The sequence below is a fragment of the Apteryx rowi genome, unplaced genomic scaffold (assembly GCF_003343035.1).
Source record: "Apteryx rowi isolate R43461 unplaced genomic scaffold, aptRow1 scaffold_351, whole genome shotgun sequence".
Classification (NCBI taxonomy): domain Eukaryota; kingdom Metazoa; phylum Chordata; class Aves; order Apterygiformes; family Apterygidae; genus Apteryx; species Apteryx rowi.
This window is the reverse complement of record NW_020449986.1, coordinates 56,246-78,820: the sequence shown is the minus strand read 5'-3', so window position 1 is coordinate 78,820 and position 22,575 is coordinate 56,246. Positions and strand designations below refer to the sequence as shown.

Sequence of the window (22,575 nt, the reverse complement as noted above, 5' to 3'; positions counted from 1 at the left end):
TTTAAACCATGATCTTTAAATTGGGAGGATAATATCTGCAGGGAAAAAAAGAAAAACTTGAAGATTCTGAGAATTAATCTTGTAGCCTAGGGATGAAAGTTAGCTGATATTAAATTAACTTGTAAAAATATGTACTGGTGTCAAAAAGACATTACTTGTGTTTTCACAGTGTACTTGGGATCTTTGTATTGGTAAGTTAAAGCTAAACCCTGTGAATTAAAATACCCTCCATTTTTGTTGCATAATTTTTACTAGAAACCCATGGATCCAATATCTCAAATTATATCCATTCTTCCTGACTTGTCTTTTCCTTTATATATTTTTTAAAATTCTAAAAACAAAAGAGAGGGAAAGAAACTACTCTTAAGAAAATCTTCCCTTTTAAAACTTTTATCAGATGCTGTAAGAACAGTGTAGTCAGGGGCATTTTAGCTATTACATTAGTATCACCAAACAAAGTTAGTTCCTGTGTATTTCTGAAATACAAACTCACTGATGGTGACCACTGGCAAATAGTAAATCATATACACAGAGATACAGTTGCCAGGTAAACAGGCTGTCCAAAAAAACCTGCAGTGGTTTTATTTAGATGTTTAAAAATGGTCTCCAATATTTCAATTTAATACAGGTTTCAGTGAAGCTTTCTGCATAGATTGCAGCAGTTCATCAGCTGATTTCTCTTCTGTTCTCCCATGTCCACAGTTCTTAAAAGTGCACCACATTATAAGAAATGTATGCAGAAAACACGAAGTTCTGTGTCTGCTTCTTCATCTTAAAAGTCTCTCTTAAATCTCCTGCAAGAGAAATGGGCTTTTTCGTTTTGTCACTGGTCTCATATTGATACCCACTCATGTTTTTTTTCTGTCAGGATATAGTGCACATATGCATGGAGTCCAGAGGCAATTGGTATCATTAATGCATTAGCAGTTAAATAGATAATGGTATGGAATAACAGTGAGAGCTACCAGACTTTTTTCATTCCTTTCTTTAGGCCAAAGGTTTTTTTCCTTTGCAGCTCAGAGGCACTATTATGAATACAGGACTCACTATACTTACTGAGCCTGAGCTACACTAACACTGCGTGAATGCATTAGCTAATAGTGTTTCCATGGGCATGATTGTATTTAACAAAAGTGAAAAAAGAAGATAATGTGTATCTTTTGCATCTTGTTCTAAAGAATCAGATCATCCGAAGTGTTTAGTTCTCAGCAGCTTTGACTATATAAGAAACACTTGATATTTCACTTTCACTGACGAACTCGTTCAACAAGAACTTGACAGTCTTAGCCCAGGATGTTGTAGATGGTTGATTCTTTCAGGAATGTCTTGACATTGTTTCAATACCTTGTAATTGTCCATATTTACCAGATCAAACATTGCAACTCCTCAGCCCAAATCCAAGCCTAACAGCTCATCTGGCAGATTTTGTGATGAAGCTCTAGTGTGGTAATACCATGATTCTTTGAACACACTTGACCCTGTACATATCAGTTTATAGGAGAGTGGGACCAGCTGTACCTTCCCATTCACTTGCTATTCAATAGATAAACAATAGATGTTTATTATTACATGGTGAAGAAAAGCTTTATGATTGGGGTGCCAAGCAATAAAGCCAGCAATAGCTATAGAAATTGTCATTAATGTTTCAGCCACTATAATAGAAAAAATAAATAGTATTGTTCAGTAAAAATGGACAAGCTCAGGCTATAGGTTTCAGGTATGCTGTTTAGCCAAATACATTTGCTCACTTTCTCCTCATCCACATCTTAAAACTTTGTTAATAGGTAAGGATTTGTTTTCTATGAACCACATGTAGCTTATCTAAGCTAGAAGATAATTTAAATGTTCTTCTGAGTCAGGAATAGCGCAGCTTTATCTCACATTGAAGAATCTGTAGATCTTGGTGACATGGTAAATGGGCTTCATTTGAGGAAATGAGATTTTGACAAGACTCTCTAATTTAGACTCCTAAGGTGTGATTCATCTCACTCCAAAGTAGATGTATAAGGTAGACACTTGTGAGATGCCGTTAATCTGATCTGCTTCTCTCTATTGACTGTAAAGACAGCTTACTATATTCCTCTTCTCCTGAGTATCCCTGCAGACTCCACCAGCAGTTGAGCTGATTTATTACAAGAAGACTAGCTGGAGACATAAGCACAGGCAGTGAAAGCATTTGTTTTGATTTTATAGATTGTCTCCTTTTACTCTGAAACTGTTCAGTTTCAGAAGGGAATACATACAAAAATAAAATTATGCTTTAGCCAGGAAAAAACACTGTGACTAGCTGCTAGAATTTCTTGGGTTTAGGGTGAACTATAAAGAGGAACAAGTACAGCACCACAAGTTTTCTACGAAAAGACAGAATATATAAAGTTGAAATGGAAAGGCTGCCACAAGTAGTTGTGAGAAGTGGAAGAAACAATTCAGTCAACAGGAGGCATTGTATAAGTCTGTCAGAATATAGCATTCATGTCAGTGAGGCCACTGCAGTTGTAAACACTTCACCTAAGAGAAACATTTGGCAGGATCAAGCCCAGACTTCTCAGTCAAGACAGTGGCTGGCAAAAAAAAGTATCACAATTTTCCAATTTTAAAATAACTACATTGTGGAATAAGATTTTTCATAAAAGATTACATTCTGGGATGCACAAATTTAGCTTGCAGTCGAGAGAAAGCTTTATACAAATCTGTTACTTATTAAAGGTTTGGTTCAAGTATTTAGTCTGCATGCCACTTACACAGTTTGAGTCAATCAAAATAATACAGTTAGTGATGTGACTATGCAGATACATGTAATGGAGTGACATGTCCATGACAATTGCACAACAGTTGCAACAAAAAATATGTTGTTTTGCTGTATATGCTGGTTTTTTTAGGCAAATGTAAGTCTTCACTATTTTTAGCGCAGTCTGCATGGTGTCTTTCTGCCTGCTCTGCTCTGATGTTCTAGTAAGTTAAGCTGAGAGCTTCAGCGTGCTCGTTACCCAGGGGCCTGACCTACAGCCTATTGAAGCTGGTCACTGTCTGTCCAGTGGTTTTTATTGGCTTTGGATCAAGCCTCCAAAGAGTTCTAAAAATATATAAGATATGTTTACATAAATTACAGTAATCTATTTAGAGTGCAAACACATGGTAACTGATGACATCATGGAGAAGTATTTGAATGGGTTATATTAACAGATCCCTGTGGCTTTAACAATAAAATTAATGTATTTTTTTATATTTCAGGTCTGTTACAAATTCCTGGGTTTTGTTAAAATCATGCATAAAATATTTTCACTCTTACTAATAATTCCTGTTTGTGATCCTAAGCCAGATAAAGTCAGTGTTAAGACTTCCATTAACCTGAATCAATTGTGGGTCAGACTTTGGAAAGAATGTAAGAAACAAGAAAAATCAACTTTTGAATACTTTTTAGAAGTTTGTATATCACATTATTTTAAAAATTTAGGCTAAACAAGATTTTAACAGAGGTGTTAGTAGAAGTAATTGGGAGATTTTGTAGTTACCCTTAAATGCAAATACATAATCTCTTTGTCTAACCCCACATACTATGAAAAATAAGAGCTTTCTAGTATGGATTTGTGATACTGGAATAGGAGAACCAACCCACGACTAATAGTCTTAAGCTCATTTAAAATAGAAGTATCTAATGCATCTGGAAATAAGATGGAAGAAAAACACTAAAAACAACGTGCCTGTAGTAATAACTTTCACCTGGTAATGGCAACTTATAAGCAAAAGTGTAAAAAGACAGTTCAGCATGAATGTTATAATTAAAAAGAAGAGAATCTTGAAAGCACATTGAAATAATCAGTGTAATGCATTAGTCATCATTTCAAAACAACTTGTTAGCAGTACAGGTATAGCAACGCACGGTACAGTTCTTCCATTGGAATCTCCTGTTCCTTTTATACATCGATGCTTGTTGCACAGCATAACTTGGGCAACTATGGCAAATATTTACATGGAAGAGAAATGATACCAGCATATGTTTCACTGCTTTTCATATTGGATAAGCAGGTGACATAACGTTACATACACATTGACAGCAGCAGCTGAATGCAGTTTTGAGTCTGTTCTCAAAGCTAGGGTCCCTCTCCACCAACCACTTTCTCTAGCTTGAGCTGCAGATGTATGGAGGGAGCAGGACTTAAGCAATCATGGTGACTTAGCATGCTCTCAGCTGTTACTCATCTAGTTTGGACTGATCAGATACCAGTGTGGGTGAATGGGCTAATGTCCTGTCTACATGTATAAGACACAACTTGCTTCTGTCTAATCACAGGGTGCCCAACATACAACCTGAGCTGCAGCAAGCTGTATAGATAAATAGTTTTTTTAAATTCACTTCTAAGTCTGTTCTTCACCTTGCATTATAGACTAGCCAGCATTCCTTAGCTTACTAGCAAGTGTTCTTGGATTACCAGCAGTCTCAAGATGTCAGTTTGGGAATCACTGGCCTGGCTGAAACTGATTTGTCTGTAAAGTGAGTATATTGCTACCTTGCAAAGCTGGGTGTGTAAGGTCCCATTGATTGGCCTTCAAAAGCGTTTACTTGCAGACTGAGAATTTGTTRTATATCCTTTCCGCTTTTTTTTCCTTCTCTCCTGTCCTGCCCTGCAGCATTTTGAGAAATTTATACCAAATCTATTGATTTGCCAAGTCATAGTATTTTTTGATATACAAAGTCTTCTTGAATTTCAAAGAGTGGGAAAAGGAATATGTGTATTTTGGTGTGGTCTTAATAGTTTAATATTTTGGAACTTTCAGGAATTTATTGGGGTAGGATAAATGCTATTTTTGAATGAAAGAAAATAACCTAAGATTATACCTGCAAGTGTTTTTACTTAGTGCAAGAATTTCAGAGACCTCTATCTTAAAATTGAAGTGGATATTGAGCCATAAAATGACCGTGTCCATTCTTCAAGTGCAACACGTGTAATCACAATGAGAATGAGCTTTATTCCTGCTTTATTCCTTTCTTTCCCCTTCAGTCTTTTTTTTTTTTTTTTTGCTCTATCATATCACATTGCAGCGATACACAGGAGAACTGCTTCAGACTCCATTCCAGCTTCTTTGACCTCTTGGATAATCCAAATATATTTCACTATTGGTGAGCCTAAATGCTAAAGGTGTTCAGTTCAATCTATTTTGATCCAGTTGAATAGATTCCTAGAAGAATGTAGATACTAGAAAAATGGCCATTTAGATTCAAATCCCCTATTCTGAGTTCGGTACAGGTTTTCATTTAAGTGAATCACTTTTTTCATCGGATATTTTTAAGTATAAGTTTTTGCTGAGGTATTTCACAACCTGTTCAGACACATCTTAAATGCATCAGTCAGTCTCCGCACTCCATTAGTATTTAACTAACAGCAAGCAGTTAATATGCTGTGCTAGTTTTTAACAAGCCAAAAATCACCTGTTTGCCATCCTGCTAAGCCATGATCAGTCATTAGAGGGAAAAAAAATCATAAGAAACAAAAAAGAGCGGAGCTAACCAAAGAAATCAATATAAGAAGAGACCATGTGGAAATAACCTAAATTGCAAGTTTGCTTTTTGTTTTCTAACATCTGCATCTTGCACATGTGACATACATATGTGCTAAAACTGTTTTTCTTTTAATATTTCAGATTTGGTTTCATTTATTTATTTTTGAATAGACTTAGCAGTGAGTGATTCTGTGCTTCAGTTCTCTTCCTGCACAGCTTAACCTGAGTACCAGTCATCGTTGTCTTCCTCTGGGAGCAGAAGTCAGAGGATCCAGATGACAAGTGAGGAAAGAGACTCCTCCATAAGCAGCATCTGGCTATTTGGCAGATTTGTCAACACTTCTGCTAATGGGTTTGGATTTGCCCAGGGGTCTTTTATGTGGTTACATTGCAGATGGTCTGTCTGTTCCATCTTCTCCTCTTGAATGCTTTTATTTAAAAAAAAGAAAAAGCAACTTTCATCTTATCCTTAGAATTTACACACTCCTTTGCAACTGATAAGTTTCTTTATGAGTCTCATAAGATCCCTGTGCATGCTCCATTCTGTTAGAAATCTCAAAGCTTCCCATACATCCAAATGTGTATCTTGAGTTTTGTTGCCAGTTCTGGACTTAGTTCCCCAGTTTAGCTGCCAAGTGATATAATTTAGTGTGATCTGAATCTGTATTATTGTCGGATTGTCAGATTTCTTTGGGAAGTACTTTATGTCATTTTTAGAGCAGAGGTAACTTTACCTCCTCTTGAAGCTTGAAATATACTTGCTTTCCACTAGCCTTCCACCTTTGAAAACCTAAGTTCAAATCTGGATTTGGTTATATGTGAAAATGAGTATGATGGTCTCAGTCTAATTCATAGGGGATTCTTGTCTGCCATTTAGGAGAGGCCCAGGACTGAAGCAGCAAGTCTGTGGGAGGGAAAGTTTGGCAGATCTATTGAAAAAGGCATACACAGTGCCCAAATAAATAAAGCAACTCCGTGGACAGACTTTTTTGCAGAATTATGTAGTCAGAGCACAGAAGAGGGCAGAGAGGGAGCACATCTTCTTTTGTGAATTTCATTTTAGTTCTGTTTCAATTTATAGCTGAATTTCTGTCACYTTAACTTTTAAGGTGTGTCTATTTTATTTGCTTTTCAGTGTAGAATTAGTTTGTAGGTGACTAGATGTAAGATCAGGTTTTATTCCTATATTATTTCAGACTTTTATCTTATTTTCTTCTAATTACATAGACTAAATTAAATAGAAAAAATGTGCTCTTAAATAATGCTACTTTTTGAGACTTTCTCAAAATAATAATTGAGAAACCTATTCAGCCCCCTTAGGGTTTTGTTATTTTACCATGTTTCACAGCAGTAATATTTTAGAGTTTATTGACAAACAAAAATAATTGAATTATAAAAAGCAATCCAATTATTATTAACCTCTCTTACACTAGTGCCTTGTATCTCTAATCAGGTCCTTACCCACTGGAGAATCTGTGCTAAATGCAAAAAAGTTACACCGTCTTTGCCCCAGGGAATCTGCAATATAATTGTGCATGAAGCTACAAACCAAGAACACTGAGAGTTTGTTTCATCCTATCTCAAGACTTTGATAGATGTGGATTTAAAGGCTAGACGGTATGTCAGTAGTCATACAGAGCTCAAACCATTTGGTATAAGTTGGGCTTATAACAGACATGCAGTAAAAGGGGCAGTCAAAACCTTTTACTGTTTTCATCACACACACACACACACATGCATTTTCAGTCCTGCAAGGAGGGATATTCCATACGACAGGTGAGGAATGGCTGGAGCCATTGCTGTCTTTGCCCATCTCCCTTTTCTTTAAGTAGACATGCATGTATTCCTCACTGCAGCCCATGTACCAGCCTGCAGCTTGAATTGAAATAGGAGGTGTTACAATTTTGCAGCTGGTACCTGCTCCTTCTTAAGGCTCAAGGGGATGGTTGGAAAGCGATTGTGCCCTAGAGTCCTCAGCTACACATTTTTATTGACTCTTAGAAAAATCACCTACTTCACCCCAAATTAAAAAGGTACATAAAAACTGTATGTTCTTTAAGTCTCAAATTATAAAATGACTTGGGGAAATCAAACAGCCAAGCAAAACGAAATATAATCATTCAATATCAATTGTAAAGGGCAGCCAGCATAAGTACATTTATCAGGACATCATTATCTCTCTTTGCTAGGAATAATAGAAATTATTTTGAATGTAATCAGTTATTAACACTAAATGCAGTAATCTCCCTGTTCTTTCAGGTGTGCAGGTAATAAGGTCTCCTGGACAAAATGAAAATGGATGTGCACAACACATCTAATATACATTGCCACCCAGAAAAGTTATGCTTAGCTAACACCTTATTACTTAACAGGAATGATTAGACTGTGAGGCAGTTATAGCATCAGGCAGTCAGAAAGTTGCATATATATATTTTATTTTTTAAACCTAGAACATTGTTGTGACTGTGATTAGAAACCAGAAATAGTTGCTTTTGACACAAACTGTTTTAGAGCCAAATACAATGTGTTCCACATGAGGTAAACTACAGAATTTTTTGTCTTGGGAGCCAAGGTTCAGATCAGGTTTAACTTTTAAGGGGAACTTCACTGTAAAATGTGAGACGCGTTAATGTTTCCCATGTTAAGCCTTCTTGCCAGTAATTCCCTGTATTTTATATTTACCAAAAAAAAAAAAAGAAGATTCAGAATGTTTGCATTAAAATGTGAAGTTTGAACACAGTATAAAAACTACATGTATTTGGCAGCTCCTCTACTCTGCCCAGTTTGTGCTCATAGATCATCCTTCCTGGAGATGGATAAAGTTCTTGCAGGCCCTTGTACTGATAGCTAAAGAAATTAGGCATGCTCACTCTAGTGGTCATGGTATGATCATTAGGTATGATCACTCTAGTACAGTGCACCTGGAACCCCTAAGGAAGAAGAATCCACATGTTTCAGTCTCTACTTTGAAATTATAACAGACATTTTAATTCAGGGAAAGTCAGAGATAGAATCCACCCTCTGGTATTTTGTTATGAAAATGCGAGTTAATATTTATGGGATGCAGTCCCTGTTCCATTGAAGCCAATAGCAAAATTCCCAGCCACTTCAAGAGGACCAGCCTTTCACCCTTGATTTCCCAATTTTAGGTTTGCTTAAACATTTTCATACATGAATCCTAATATGTAGAAGTTATATCTGTATTGAAGTTCAAGGTGTACTCAAAGCATGTAATTGAAGCAAAGTTAGCAAAGCTAGCTCAAGGAAGATTAATAACGGAGATCAGGCACCAGTATCAGGACCCAGGCATCCCAGCTGTCCCATCTTTACTAGTGTTGTTGCTCATGTTGCAGGTCAAGGCTAGGAAGCATATTCCTCCTTGCTCAAATCATACTTCCAACTACAGCATGGACATGCTGAGAATAAAGAGTTTTGGAGTTATGTCAGAACTAAAGAGAAGAGCTCCCCCCATTGCAAAGGCAGGTTTCTAATATTCTCCAGCACCTTAGAAAAGGATATGAGGAATTATATCCCTTTCTTTCAGAAAAAGGTAGTCAGAAGATAAGATAATGATGAAGTTATCCCTAGAAATTCCTGTTTTTCATGTGTGGGTGAGTACTGGGGATTTGGGGGATCTTTGGTGCTTTGATGTTGCTTTTCATCTTGGTCTTGTTAATATGTTGTCTAGAAGAGAGTGTTTTTTCCCACTCAAGAATGAACATGCTGGAACACGCCCATACTCATTGTCAGTAAGACACAAGGGCTTCAGATAGCCATTTGAGAAAGTCCTCTCATCGTTCCAATTAAAATCATACTGTCAGGCAATGAGGAAGGTTTGCTTGTGTTTTCTGTGAAATGTTTTGAAATTATTTGTGGTAAACAGTGTGACTTTGACGTGTGTTCCTTAAAAAGGACAGATTGGCAGCAGGCTGGTAATTAAGCTGATCATCGCGTTGTGTAGATGTACGTTCCTCAGCATGTATGAGAAACAGTCTTGGTTGCAGTTAAAAATACTGAAGAAAGACTTAGTGACATTCTTCAGTTTTTCAGTTTGTTTGTTACCTGTTACTCTGGAGCAGTTGGACTGGTGGTCACCTCTTGGAGATGCAGAAAAGACTCTGAAATTCCTACCCGATCTTTCAAATGTGACTCTAAATGCCACCCAGAGACCTTATTAAGGGATCAACCTCTGCAGTTTCCATTAATAAGTTGTAGAGTAGGAGGGAAGACTACAGGCTTGCTGTTGGTGTTCTAGCAATCTTTACAGATGTATTTGTTATTTGCTTATAACATCATGTTGTAAGAACCACAGAATTGGTGTCTGCTGGTCACATCTGGAAATGATCAGAAGTGGAAATGGGGGTTGTTGTGTGAACTACTCTTTGAAAACGTGGCCCTGTGATCCAAAGATCTGTATTTAGATCTTACGTATCTGTAAAATGGTAGTCTGTATTTCCTGTAAGTTGGATACTTGACAGCTCCCTGTGGAACTGTTGTGTCATTATCACTTTTGATTTACTTAAATGTTCACATAATGACTTCAAAACCTACTTTAGTCACCCCTTTTTAAATAGTAGGTTAAACTCATGTTTAACCTCCCATGTACCTTTATGTATTTTCCATTCACACTAGGACTAGAACTGTGCAATCTACCTTGTGGTCTATGGGCTGTATGGGTAAGCCATACGTTAACCATGCATGAGCCTGAGTTGTGGCATGGGAATATCCATGCTGTTAAATTATTAGGGCTGTGCTAGGCATAGGTTCAGTGTGTGCCACCTAGCACTCAGACATGCTCGGATGTGGCTCTGGTTCAGGATGGACCAGTCTGTATGCAGACTAAGAGAATTTATCTCCCTACCATTTTCTCAACTCTTCCATCTCAGCTGGCCTCTGGGCTGGAGCACAATCCCTGGGCCGCTCTATTTTTTAATATAGGTGCTGTCTGTTTGGCTCCTGGAATGATTTTCTCCAACCAGCTGCCTTTTTCTAGAAGACAGGAAATAATCTGTTCAAACACCACATTATCTCTTGCCAGCTACTTCCTCCAATGCGTGGAGCATAGACCTTGAGCTAAAAACGTATCACATCAAACCTGTGACTGTCACATTCATATTTATATTCAGAAAAGAGATCTCAGATGCTGGGATTCAGCTGGCCAGAAAGTATCACTCTGTGTAGCTTTGCTTTTTTGTGGGTGTATCCATTTATTACAATCAGAATATAATGGTGTCCCATATAAAACTGTCATATATCTTTGTCAAATCAAACCATTCCCAAACAGCCAGATGGGGAGATGTGGCGGAAAGAAGGAAATACAGAGAAAAGGCTTCCCATTATGAAAGTCTGCTAGTTTTTGCTGGTGTAGACCTGTGTTTTCTAACTGAAGAAATCTCCTGGGCATAGAGAGCGTGAGTTGGAAGTGTATGCTGAAGTTAAATAACTTAATAAGCTTTTTTCTTTCCAGAATTGTCTTGATTTTTGTGTGTTCATTTTAGCACTTTTTGGCTTTGGACAAATGGCCAAAGCGTGCAGTAGAACAAACCAGAAGTGTTTCCTAGAAATTATTTTATGTTTTATCCAGAAATGTGGAAATCAAAGTTAATTAATTGAGCGAGAAAATAATTTAATGTGAATTTGTCGCCAACTCAGTTGCAGCAGAATAAACATTTTTCAGTGGTTTGCTGGAATATGAAATGATGAAATGATGATATCATATGAAATGATATTAAGCTGAAATAAAATGTCTCAGTCAATCAGAAGCCAGGGAGACCATACAGTTACTGACTCTCAAGCACATAGCAGGTTTCAGCAATTATGCAGCATGAAAATCTGTGCCTTCTGAATTCATTACTGTGTTTAGTCATCACCAGAACAAACGCAAGCTTTTCATCTTCATTTTATCCCTCAGACAGAAAAAGAAGAAAGTATCAGCTTTCTTGTTCAGCAAAAATCAACTTGAATTTGTAAGCAATATTCATCTTCACAATATTGAGTCAAATTTTCTTGTTAGACCCATCACAATGATATCCATATATCCCTTTTGGTAAAACAAGACCTGCTTATTACTATAGCAGTAGCCATTTCCTAGACTAATAAAAGCTATGGCCTTTGGCATTTGCTCATGAGATGAGAAAAGAAGGAAGCAAAGATTTAATGGAGCCAAAAATATCTGAGACATATTTGTGGGGAAGGGCAGAGAATCTCAAGGTGACACTGAGTCAAAACAGGAGGGCAGTAGTAAAAGTTTAGTTGGGGAATTAGGATGGGGGAATTGGGAAAGAAGCTGCAGTGCTGTTAAAGGAAACATCCTATTTTCCAGCTTTAAATGGCATAATGAGGCACACTACAAAGCTGGCCTTTGTCACTGAACCTGTTTGCTCACGTTTACAGCTGAGCCCTCTGCACCAACTGCTGCCTGAGTACTGAGGCTGGCTGCCTGTCAGACATCTCGTGTAAAGTTAATACCATCTGCATGATGTTTTTTTTTCTCCTGGAATTAGAGCTTGAATAACCAAGAGAAAGACAATAGTCACAAAAGCAAAATGGAGATATAATCACACCCAGTGCCACTTTATGCCCCAAAGGGTCATCGAAGGAGCCGCATCCTCCACAAGGTCTAAAAAGAGATCTAAAAAGCTATAAACCAAAAACGGGCAGTCCCAGTTTTCCTCAAGCTATTGTCTCTCTACACTCCAAGGCTCCTCTCCACAGTGCACAGTGCTGTTACTGCAGTCCCTGGGTAGAGGTTATTTCCTTGCGAGCTTGAACTCATGAACTTTAGCACTGGGAATCTGTACCATGAGATTCAAGTTTGTAATGAATCATCCATATTCATAAGGACTGTAAGTGCAGTCCTTACTCTACAGTTACAGTTCTRCTAATCTGAACCTCATGGTATTTTTATTATTTATTAACTATGTGGTATTTATTAACACAGTAGAAAACTAATGTTGCCCTTCTTCATTTCACTAAGGTTTCTTCCCTGTGATACCCTTTATCTGACATTGGTTCTAAATTGACGGAGAAAAAGTATTTTTTGGAAGATCAATGTGGTATTAGTTTTCCTTCTTTCTCTTACTTTTTTAATATGAAAGTTGACATCCTAATTACCAAACCATGAGAGAAAGCAATTATGCACTAGAGTCCACCTTCCATTCCCAAATGGTTGCAAAAAGTTCAGTTCTTACTTTCTGGATTGTTTTAAAAAAAGTAATAAAATAAAACTCTGAAGGGCATTTGCTGGTTGTATCTGTATAACATGACATCTTTTACTACTTCTTAGTGCTCTATCAGATCACTTTACAAGTTAAGAAATGAGGCCTCAAGGAGAGTGGAGTGGAGGTCTTGTTAGTGTCCAGCAGTATTATTTGTTTTTAACTCTCTGGCAAGCTCCCAGAACCTGCATAATGTTGGGACATGTTTTGCAAGATGGTGCCTAGTAAAGCAAAAGAGCTCGTATTGTGGCCAGCTATTAAGCTTGAGAAAATACAAAGCAGAAGGAGTTGATGAGCCTGGGAATCATCTCAATGGAGAAAATTTACCTCATCAGTTTTGCTGTTTTTTCATTACCTTTTACAGTGGCAAAAAATGTCAAACACTGCCATACACAAAGTAAAAGCACCTGGAAAACCAAAGATTATTAACCTGTATTTTAGGATTAATATAATGATTAAAAATGTTATGTGTTTGAAGATTGTTCTTAGCCTATATTTTGTGTTACACTATTTGTGAGAGTCCTTGATTAAAAGATGCTGGAAATTTGTGTGTGTGTGTGTGTGTGTGCATTCATATACATATACACATATATGAGTGTATGTTTAGCACCAGAAAACTATTAAAAGTATGTATGTAGTTGTGTGTTGATATACATATATTTGTATGTATGTGTGTATTCCTCCCAAAACATGCCCATGATACAGAATCCATGTCTCTCCACCTTCTTTCTTACTGCTCAGTTAAAGGATTAGTGTAACTTCTTTTTATTTGCAATATATACAGTTTATGTAGATGTAAGTTCAACAAAGACAAGTGCAGGGTCCTGCACCTGGGGAGGAATAACCCCCGGCACCAGTACAGGTTGGGGGTTGACCTGCTGGAAAGCAGCTCTGCGGAGAAGGACCTGGGAGTGCTGGTGGACACCAAGTTAAGCATGAGGCAGCAATGTGGCCTTGTGGCCAAGAAGGCCAGTGGTATCCTGGGSTGCATCAGGAAGAGTGTTGCCAGCAGGTCGAGGGAGGTGATTCTCCCCCTCTACTCAGCCCTGGGGAGGCCCCATCTGGAGTACTGCGTCCAGTTCTGGGCTCCCCAGTACAAGAGGGATGTGGCACTACTGGAGCAAGTCCAGCRAAGGGCTACAAAGATGATTAGGGGACTGGAGCATCTCTCTTATGAGGAAAGGCTGAGAGAGCTGGGCCTGTTTAGCCTGGAGAAGAGAAGGCTGAGAGGGGATCTTATCAATGTGTACAAGTATCTGAAGGGAGGGTGTCGAGAGGATGGRRCCAGACTCTTTTCAGTGGTGCCCAGTGACAGGACGCGAGGCAACGGACACAAACTGAAACACAGACAATTTCATCTGAACATGAGGAAACACTTTTTCACTGTGAGGGTGACAGAGCACTGGAACAGGTTGCCCAGCGAGATTGTGGAGTCTCCTTCTCTGGAGATATTCAAAACCCGCCTGGATGTGGTCCTGTGCAACGTGCTCTAGGTGACCCTGCTTGAGCAGGGGGGTTGGACTAGATGATCTCCAGAGGTCCCTTCCAACCTCAACCATTCTGTGATTCTGTAAGCATGAAAAATCCCTGGCCTAATTGTGAATGTGATGTGTAATATACAGTTTTCCAAACAGCTAGAAAAAATATATAAATATTATGTCTCTTGCTAGTGACTGTTTTAAGCTTCGTTGCAATTTTTATATAGATTTTATTATACTAATAACATTTGTATATACACATGTATATACATTCTGATTTTTTTTGTGAGATTGAAAGCCTTGTATGGACTAGTTCAGATTGCTTATTGAAGAGCGATAGGTGTACTAGTCATATTCAGAACATGGCTAAAAAATCTGCATTAACAAATTTTTCTGTGTCAAATAGTAAAACCCCCCTCATTTTCTTCAAAACTGTGATATTGGTCAGAGAGCTGAACCCACAGCAGTAAGAAACAGATTTAGCTGAGTCTGAACAGATCTGTTACGCAACATTAATATTGCTCTAAATGTTAATTTTAAATAAAGGAAAATTCCTTGTTTTTGTAATTTTAGAAGCTCCAAGGTAGCTGACATCTTAATTGGACAAGGCTCTAGATTTCTGTGAAAAGGTTTGGGACATGTAAGAACAGGGGTTGTAATACAAAAGAGAAACAGGGAAAACTAAGAAAAAAAATAGATAATGTATATTTGCCCTAGTAAAGTCTAGTAAAGATTCTGCTAAAGAAAATTATGTAGTAATTCCCTTATAAAGATTTTTTTGACTACTTTAGAAACATAATGGAAAGATTAAATTTTAAATAGCCTTCTGCCAGTCCTTCTTTCAATTCCCTTTTACTTTGGATTTGATACACATGAAAGTTTAGATTACGTTGCTGGGCTGTACGCTTCAGTGGTCCAGGGTACGTCACAAGTTCTGTTCAGTTGCCATTGTAAAGACAGGTGGGAAGATTATCTCTTTGGATGCTGTTGTTAACCCATTTCTGAACACAAGTTATCACTTGAAAAGATGTCACTTCAAGCCAGGATACAAAATGTGACCTACTGTGGAAGCCCCAAAAGTCCCCCACAGCCCTGCTGTGATTTGTTGAGATGTTCTTATTCAGGTTAGAGCTGAAGCCCTCTGGGGTCTGGGAGGAGGTTCTGTGCAAATGGGATGTTTTAGAGACTTTTCCAGTAAATAATCTCTAAAATAATCTACTAAGGACATGCAAATACCAATTTTCAAAAACCTGAAGCTTAGCCAAAGCAGAGTAAAAGTTATTTCCATCTTGCTAGATTTCTGGTTTCTGCTCAGAAGCTTAGACTCATACTAACACTCTTCAGGTAAACAGTCAAGAAAAATTTAAAAGAATTTATTGCAAAACAATCAATTTCTTCAAAAATTATGTTCTGCTACAACTGAACACTTTGCTTAATTACTCTAGAAAGTAGTCTGAGACAAAGCAAGATTGGTGAAACTGTAGCTCAGTTACATGTGTGGCAGAGCAACAGCAAATGGAAAATAAAGTTGTATGATGTACTTGTTTAAGCAGCTTTAACAATAGACATTATTCTGTCTAAATTGAAACACACTGCATGTACTAGAAAACAGTTTTTAATAAATAACCACATGCACTTAGAAGTATTAATTGGTCCTTCAGAGATCACTCTTTACTTTTTTTTCTTGGTTATTGCAGGAAAACACATACTGAACCCAAACCTGCTTCTGATTAAGTCAGTGAAAGGAGGAGTCTGATAAATATTTAGTTTGAAAAAATCAGTTCAAGATGTTGGAATTATTTCATCCATTTTATTAAACATTTTTCCTGAATCCTTTATTCACTGATACTGTAAGATTTGTGGTAGGTCCATTATGTCTTCCTGAGAAATTTTAGGCTAAAAGTAAACTAAAAGCATCCAGAAAGGTGAATTGAAATGTTACACAGAAGGTAACATGTGCAATTGAATAAATATATCACATAGGGATATATTAAAATAATCCCATTACTTGTTCACACAAGGTAGAGCACCCAGGATAAGTATAAATGTATACAAGTGGTTTTGTGAAACTTTTTATCCTTTTGAATATCCCTTTTATCTGTAATAGCCTACCCATAAGTGCAAGGTGTCTTTTACTCATCCAGCTAAAATTTCTATTCGTAAATGTGCTATTTTTAAGATAGCATTGATTAATTAATTCACTTGCCTTAATATCAGGAGCCCTGTTTATGGACTAGACTGCCTTTTGCTGGATGCTGAGCGTAGAAAACAAATGTAAGGTGGTATACTTTTCTGCACAAAAGGTGTCATATTGGTATGGAGCAATAACTATTCCTTTTACAAAGTCAGATCTGTTTATATTCTTTGGTAAAAAAAGAAAACCAATGGACTTAGTTTTCTGCTTTAAAAAATCTGATTCATTTGAGTATGAAATTTGCTTGAGACATAGTCTTTAAATACAGTAGCTAGATAAGTTAATGATTTTGCTTATGAAATATTGCTGATGCACATACATCTTGTGGCTGTGATATATACCTGTCTGGAAAGAAATTATTGCAGTTTTCATGTTAAACAAGAAAAAAAAAAAACTTTCTGAGTTACAGCTGTCCGTTAGGTACCTCTGATCAGATTTAAACAGGAAATCATGACACTTAAACTGCTAAGTGAACACATGGGGAATATTAAACTGTATTTGCAATGAAGCATACATTGTTTATTTTGTGTAGCTTTCTCTTGCTCCCTTAAATACATACAAGATGGAAACTCACAGACTTTCTTTAACCTTTAGCTGCTATCCTTGTTGTATAGAAACTGCTAAACAAAAACTGATGGAATAGTAAACCACTTGAGTTCATTTTATTTCATCCAACACTGATCACATTTCCAGTAGACAGGAAATCTAATGCACTGCTGATAGATGTGTGGAAATGTATATACAATTAGATGATGAAATCTGTGTTAAGGCAGTTCAAATCTCAGTTTGTGCCATTGCATTTCCTTGACTATTGCTATAAAATTCTTACCTACTGGTGTATGACCTTCTGCAATATAAACTTTCCACTACTCGTCCAGACTGCTTTGGGGGAGACTGCCCTGCCCATAGAATACTGCTGGGTCTCAGACCTGATTCAGGCTTTTACTGGAGAAAATGGGCTTCACAGGCTTCATGTGGCTTTAGATAAGGCCTTGGTGCATTTTCCCAGTTGTGATGTAATATTTCCTAAATCAAGATATTCAAGACATGAAAGCTCTCAATCTGTGTCTTGGGGGACGTAAATGTAATGAGAGGCAAACTAAGGGAACCAGGAGATCAAATGAATTAGGAGCACAAAAATTCTTTCTCCTTTTCTTCATTTTCTTTTCTTGGAGTGAAAAACAGATTCAAACAGCAGACACATATCTGATGAAAATACACATATTTTTTTTTTCCCCAGGGGAATCTGCAGAGCACAGAAGATAGTTCAAAGGAAAACTTTCAGTGAATACATAAGATGATGGGTGTTACCTTAGCACTTGGGCACTGCTCTTCCTGTCCAGAATGTGAATATAAAAGAACAGTTATACTTGCTGAACTGTCCCAACTGTTCATCTCTTTCCTAGCCATTTCAATCTTCTACAATGATATTGGGCTTTTACAAGTCTATAAGACAATATTGGCCTTTGTAGAATGCGTATGGTAAATAATTCCTCTGTTGCAGATGGGCTTGCAAATTTGTTTATACATAGACTTTTGCATGTTTATTTGGGGGAAAAAATTATGTAATTAATTTATAAATGAAGCAAGGAAAAGGGGAGCACACTGCAAATAGGGTTGCGATGCCAGTCTAATGTGGAACGCTCCTTGTATGCATTGCCTGCTGCGTCTGAGGGAAGCAGGTCTGTTGTTCCTGACTGAAAGCCACCTGCAATCCTTCAGTATGACTGTGGCACTGAAATCCATTGTGATCTCTATCTGCATCATTGCCTTTTGGAAATTTTGCAAGTTGCCTAGAAATGACTCCGAAGAAAAAAAAATCAGGCTAGTAAGAATACATGTATTTGTGAGATTGAAGAAGCTTCCATGACAGCTTTGTTCTTTCACCTGTAAGCTCTGTTACTATGATTTAGTGTGAATTTAGTGACTACTGGTGGTTGGAATACAGATAATGGGAGTCAGAAGTTTTTCTGTATTGCTGTGTAATGACTGACTTAGCTTAGTTTATCCATTTACTTCTAAAACATACACACATATATACGTGTGTATATATATGTGTGTGTATGTGTGTGTATGCATTCCATCATGCACATCTTTTACAGGCACTTTGAGCAGTTTTATTAGCCTGTGTTATTTACTTTATAATACCTGGAGGAAATGTAGAAAATACTGGCGTTGTTGCTGTTCACATCATATGAATAGCTACTTTCTTAAGTTTGGTACAGAACAAAGAAGACCTCACAGGACCCTGTACTGATTTGTAAATCTAGCTACATTACAAATTTCCATGTCCAAAAAAGTTATTTTAGGAAATTCATATTATTATAGGTATTATCACAATACATTTAAATACTATTGCTTTCTTTTGTAACAGGTCTATGGAAATGCAAGATCTAGCAAGTCCTCATAATCTTGTTGGAAGTAGTGATGCTCCAGGTGGTTCCAAACTGGATAAATCTAATCTCAGTAGTACATCAGTTACAACAAATGGAACTGGAGGTAAGTATAAAATATCTCTGGTGCACAGAAGGTTTTGGCTAGTTTTTAGTCATATGCATTTTTTAAGTTACCATTTCAATGATGAGCATGAGCCCATTTATAAACCCAGCAAGAATTACGAAAAAATCGCATTCATATAACATTTAAATTTTCACTTTATTTCAGTTTGCTATTCTGCAACACAAATGAAAATAGAGACATTTAGCCTGAGGTTTTACTCACTTAATGTAAATTTTATACCAATGTAAATATACTGACTCCAACACCATTTCTCCAGTTTGCACCAGTTGAAGTGAGAGGCAGAAATACTCAACAATGAAACTGAGAAAATTTTGGAATGATTGATTTGAAGGAAGTTTATACTTGGTTATTTTTGTTGGTAACTTGAAATAGATTGCCTTTTCTGCTTCATACTTCATTGCTGAGTAATAATTTACTATTATACACTAAACTGCACCCATTTGGGTTAATTTAAAAGCTATGTCAAAAGAAGTGCATCAAAATTGGCACTCCTGCTGGTTTAGGTAATTTTTCACACAGTGAACACACTAATTCCATTTCTTTACAGGTAATGAAAGTTTTTCATGAAATTATTTTCAGGTTTTCTTAAAGTTTACTGATTATTATTGCTGTATCTAATACTGTAGGGACAGCACTACCATGCAGCTAAAACACAGATGTTTCAATGTTTTCTGTGCAGATAATAGGTTCTGCCATAGCTGAAATGGAGCGGTGGGAGGAAGGGTGTCACATTCTGAGTTGGAGTCCTGGCCCCATTAGTACCAGTGAGAGTAACACTGTTGGTACCAGTTCAGCTAGACTTTCAGCCCTTTTTTCTGGAGTTTATACGTTGCTCTACGCTATATTCTATTTTAATAGTTGGCACCAAAATCTTTGTAGTTTTTTCTTTCTGACCACAATATAAAGCATTTTATTCACTTACCCTTGTCTAAGAAAGAATCTGTCAATGTCAATAAAAAGTGCCTGTGTATATGGAGGGAACAGAGTCCTGCAGAGAAAGGCTGAACCATTAAGGTTCAACCTATTTATATTTTTTAATAAAATGCTTATTCTAGCATAAAGAGAGGGGAAAACTACAAGCATATCTTTAAAGAACACTAATAACTGTATGCCTCTATATTATACTTGCATAAATAAACCAGTTAAAATAATACTCATAAAAACAATACAGTGCAGTTAAAAGACTTGGCTCAAAGTGCAAAAACACTTACTTGCATTGAAGAATATTCATGTACATTGAACAGACATTCAGACAATGAACCATTATACTATTCCTGTTCTCAGGAGACAACATGACCGTTTTAAATACTGCAGACTGGTTGCTGAGTTGCAGTACTCCCTCTTCTGCAACAAGTATGAGAGATCCTGGTACAGTGCATGCGTGTGGTGGTGTGTCTTTGTGACTGCTGTGTTACATCTCTCTTGGTCTGCTTTTGTTCTGTGGTTTGAACATTTACATGTTGGGTTTTTTTCCATTGCTTTTTTTCCAACCCCTTCTTAGAGGCCTTTCCCAGAGCCAGAAAACTGGAAGGAAGCTGTAATGAATATTTATCTTACTATACGTTGAAAGCCATTTGATGAACAATGAGAATTTTAACTGACTCTAATTTAGGTTAACTGTATACATGCTCTGAGAGACTGGGAGAACCCAGTGCTGATTAACTTCGCTGGAAACTGCTAGTACTYATCATTCCTGGAAGTCAGACTAGTGGATTTTCCACAGAATGCCCATTTGTTCTTCTTTTATTTTAAGTACAACATTACCTGATTACCTGAGCAAAAATCAAGGTTGACATTACTACTACTACTGCTACTACTACTACTTTTATTATTAAAGCTTATATCTAGGGTGCTACTACATGTAACTTGCCACTTTACAAGCATTTGGCCAAATTTTCCAAGCTGTTGTTTTTATTTGTGAGTTTCCCCTCATGTGTATTACTAATTGTTATGAATTATAATGCTTTATAATAATTATATGTGTAATACTGTTGCAGTACCTATAGGAATAATCATAAGTGTAAACATGCATTGCTGTGACTATCTACAAGCATAGGTGCTTAAGCTGCACAGATTTGGGCTGAAGTTAGGAAGATGTAAAAAGTTTCCTTTTAAAAAAACCTTAGCATTAGCTTGCCATATGCAAGCCATGTATCCTGAGAGTTTACAAAAAAAAGTTCAGACTTGAGCACAAAAGTGTGTTTTGCACTAGAATAAATGATTTCATGTGAATGTTCCTGCTCAGTTAAAAGAATTTAAATTTAAGGAAAAATTGAGCTAATTTAGTCTGTCACTTCAGTTACGTGGTCAGCATGTTTGGGTAAATGTTGAAGGTAATAATTTAGCTACTAATTATCAGAAGTGGGGAAATCCAGCAGGGAAGTCCTTGCATTACTGGGGGCACTTCAGCTTTGGTGTAACCTTAAATCTGATTTTCCAATGGCAGTAGAATCTTTAGATCTATGCTTCTGGTGGAGTATGTCCTGGGGAGGCCAGTCTGTGCAATACCTGTACTTTCTAGTATGTCTATCATTATATGATATTATGTGCTTAAGCTAAGTATAGCTTAATAAATGTCATCATCTGTTCCTTCATGAGATATGTGTGCTATAGGGCTTCCCTGGCTGCTGCTGATTGGCTGCTACAATGTGCCTGCCTTCCCAATCCTTCATCTCAGATGTTCTGCCCAAACCAGGCCCTGTCTCTTGCCTTTCAGACCTGGTGCAGCTCTAAGGCGAGCCTCAGCTGGCCCGGCAGCTGCTAGCCATCACATGAGATGTTTTGCATTCAGCTGCTGTCTTCTGTACACCTTGCATAGCTCGTTGGCTTCATAAACTCTTTGCTAGCTGCTTCACTTTGTTCTTATTGGCCTTTCCCCTTAGGAAAATCCTTAGGCTTGCTGAAAGAAAGGAGAATATCCTTCCCATGGCAGGCTGCCTAGATGATTGTTCTACATGAGCTTTTAAAGAGTCAGACTTGTTTGCTCTAATTGCTGTCATTGCCTCCTGCTGTCACACTTGCTGGTCCAACCATGGGCATAGCAGTAGCATCTGCTGCTCCCAAAAGTCTGTTTTCATTTTCAGTCCTTAACATAGAGAGGTTCCTTAGGAAAAAAGAACTTGGCAGAGCAAGAGTCTTATTGGCCTGCTAAGTTGTTTCATCAAGCAAAGAACTTATATTGTAAAAACTGTTGCCTGTTGGGAACTGTACTGAGTTAATCTTAGAATCAATAGAATAATTAAGTTTGGAAGAGACTGCTGGAGGTCAGCTGCTCCAACCCCTGCTCAGAGCAGGGCCAGTTTTGAAGTTAGAACATGTTGCTCAAGGCTGTGTCCAGTCGAGTTTTGAATATCTCCAACTGTGAAGATCCCACAGCCTCTCTGGGCACCTCTCCAAGTGCCTGACCACTCTCACAGTGAAGAATTTTCCCCTTACATCTAATTGGATTTTTTCTTGCTGCAGCTTGTGTCTGTTGCTTCCTGTCCTTCACTGTGCACCTCTGAGAAGAGAGTGCCTTTGTTGGTCATCTCTGCATCTATCCATTAGGTAGCTGAAGACCACAGTTAGTTCTTCTGTCAGCTTTCTCAGGGCTGAAAAAAAACAGCTCCCTCAGCCTCTCCTTGCACATCATGTGCTCCAGCCCCAACCATTGTGGAGGCCCTACTCC

General features: G+C 37.5%; 1 protein-coding gene across 9 annotated transcripts in view; it reads left to right on the top strand.

Moving 5' to 3' along the window:
* EYA4 (EYA transcriptional coactivator and phosphatase 4) overlaps nucleotides 1–22,575 on the top strand; it is a 76,918-nt gene that overhangs the window by 3,755 nt on the left and 50,588 nt on the right. For 4 of the 9 annotated variants that reach the window (XM_026072823.1, XM_026072818.1, XM_026072817.1 and 1 more), the window contains exon 1: nucleotides 18,767–18,887. In XM_026072823.1, coding sequence (XP_025928608.1) covers nucleotides 18,767–18,887 — 121 coding nt within the window. Of the gene's footprint in view, nucleotides 1–11,843; nucleotides 11,960–18,762; nucleotides 18,888–20,192; nucleotides 20,262–22,575 lie in introns of those variants that run through there. The other 5 variants (XM_026072821.1, XM_026072820.1, XM_026072816.1 and 2 more) reach the window with 3 other exon arrangements.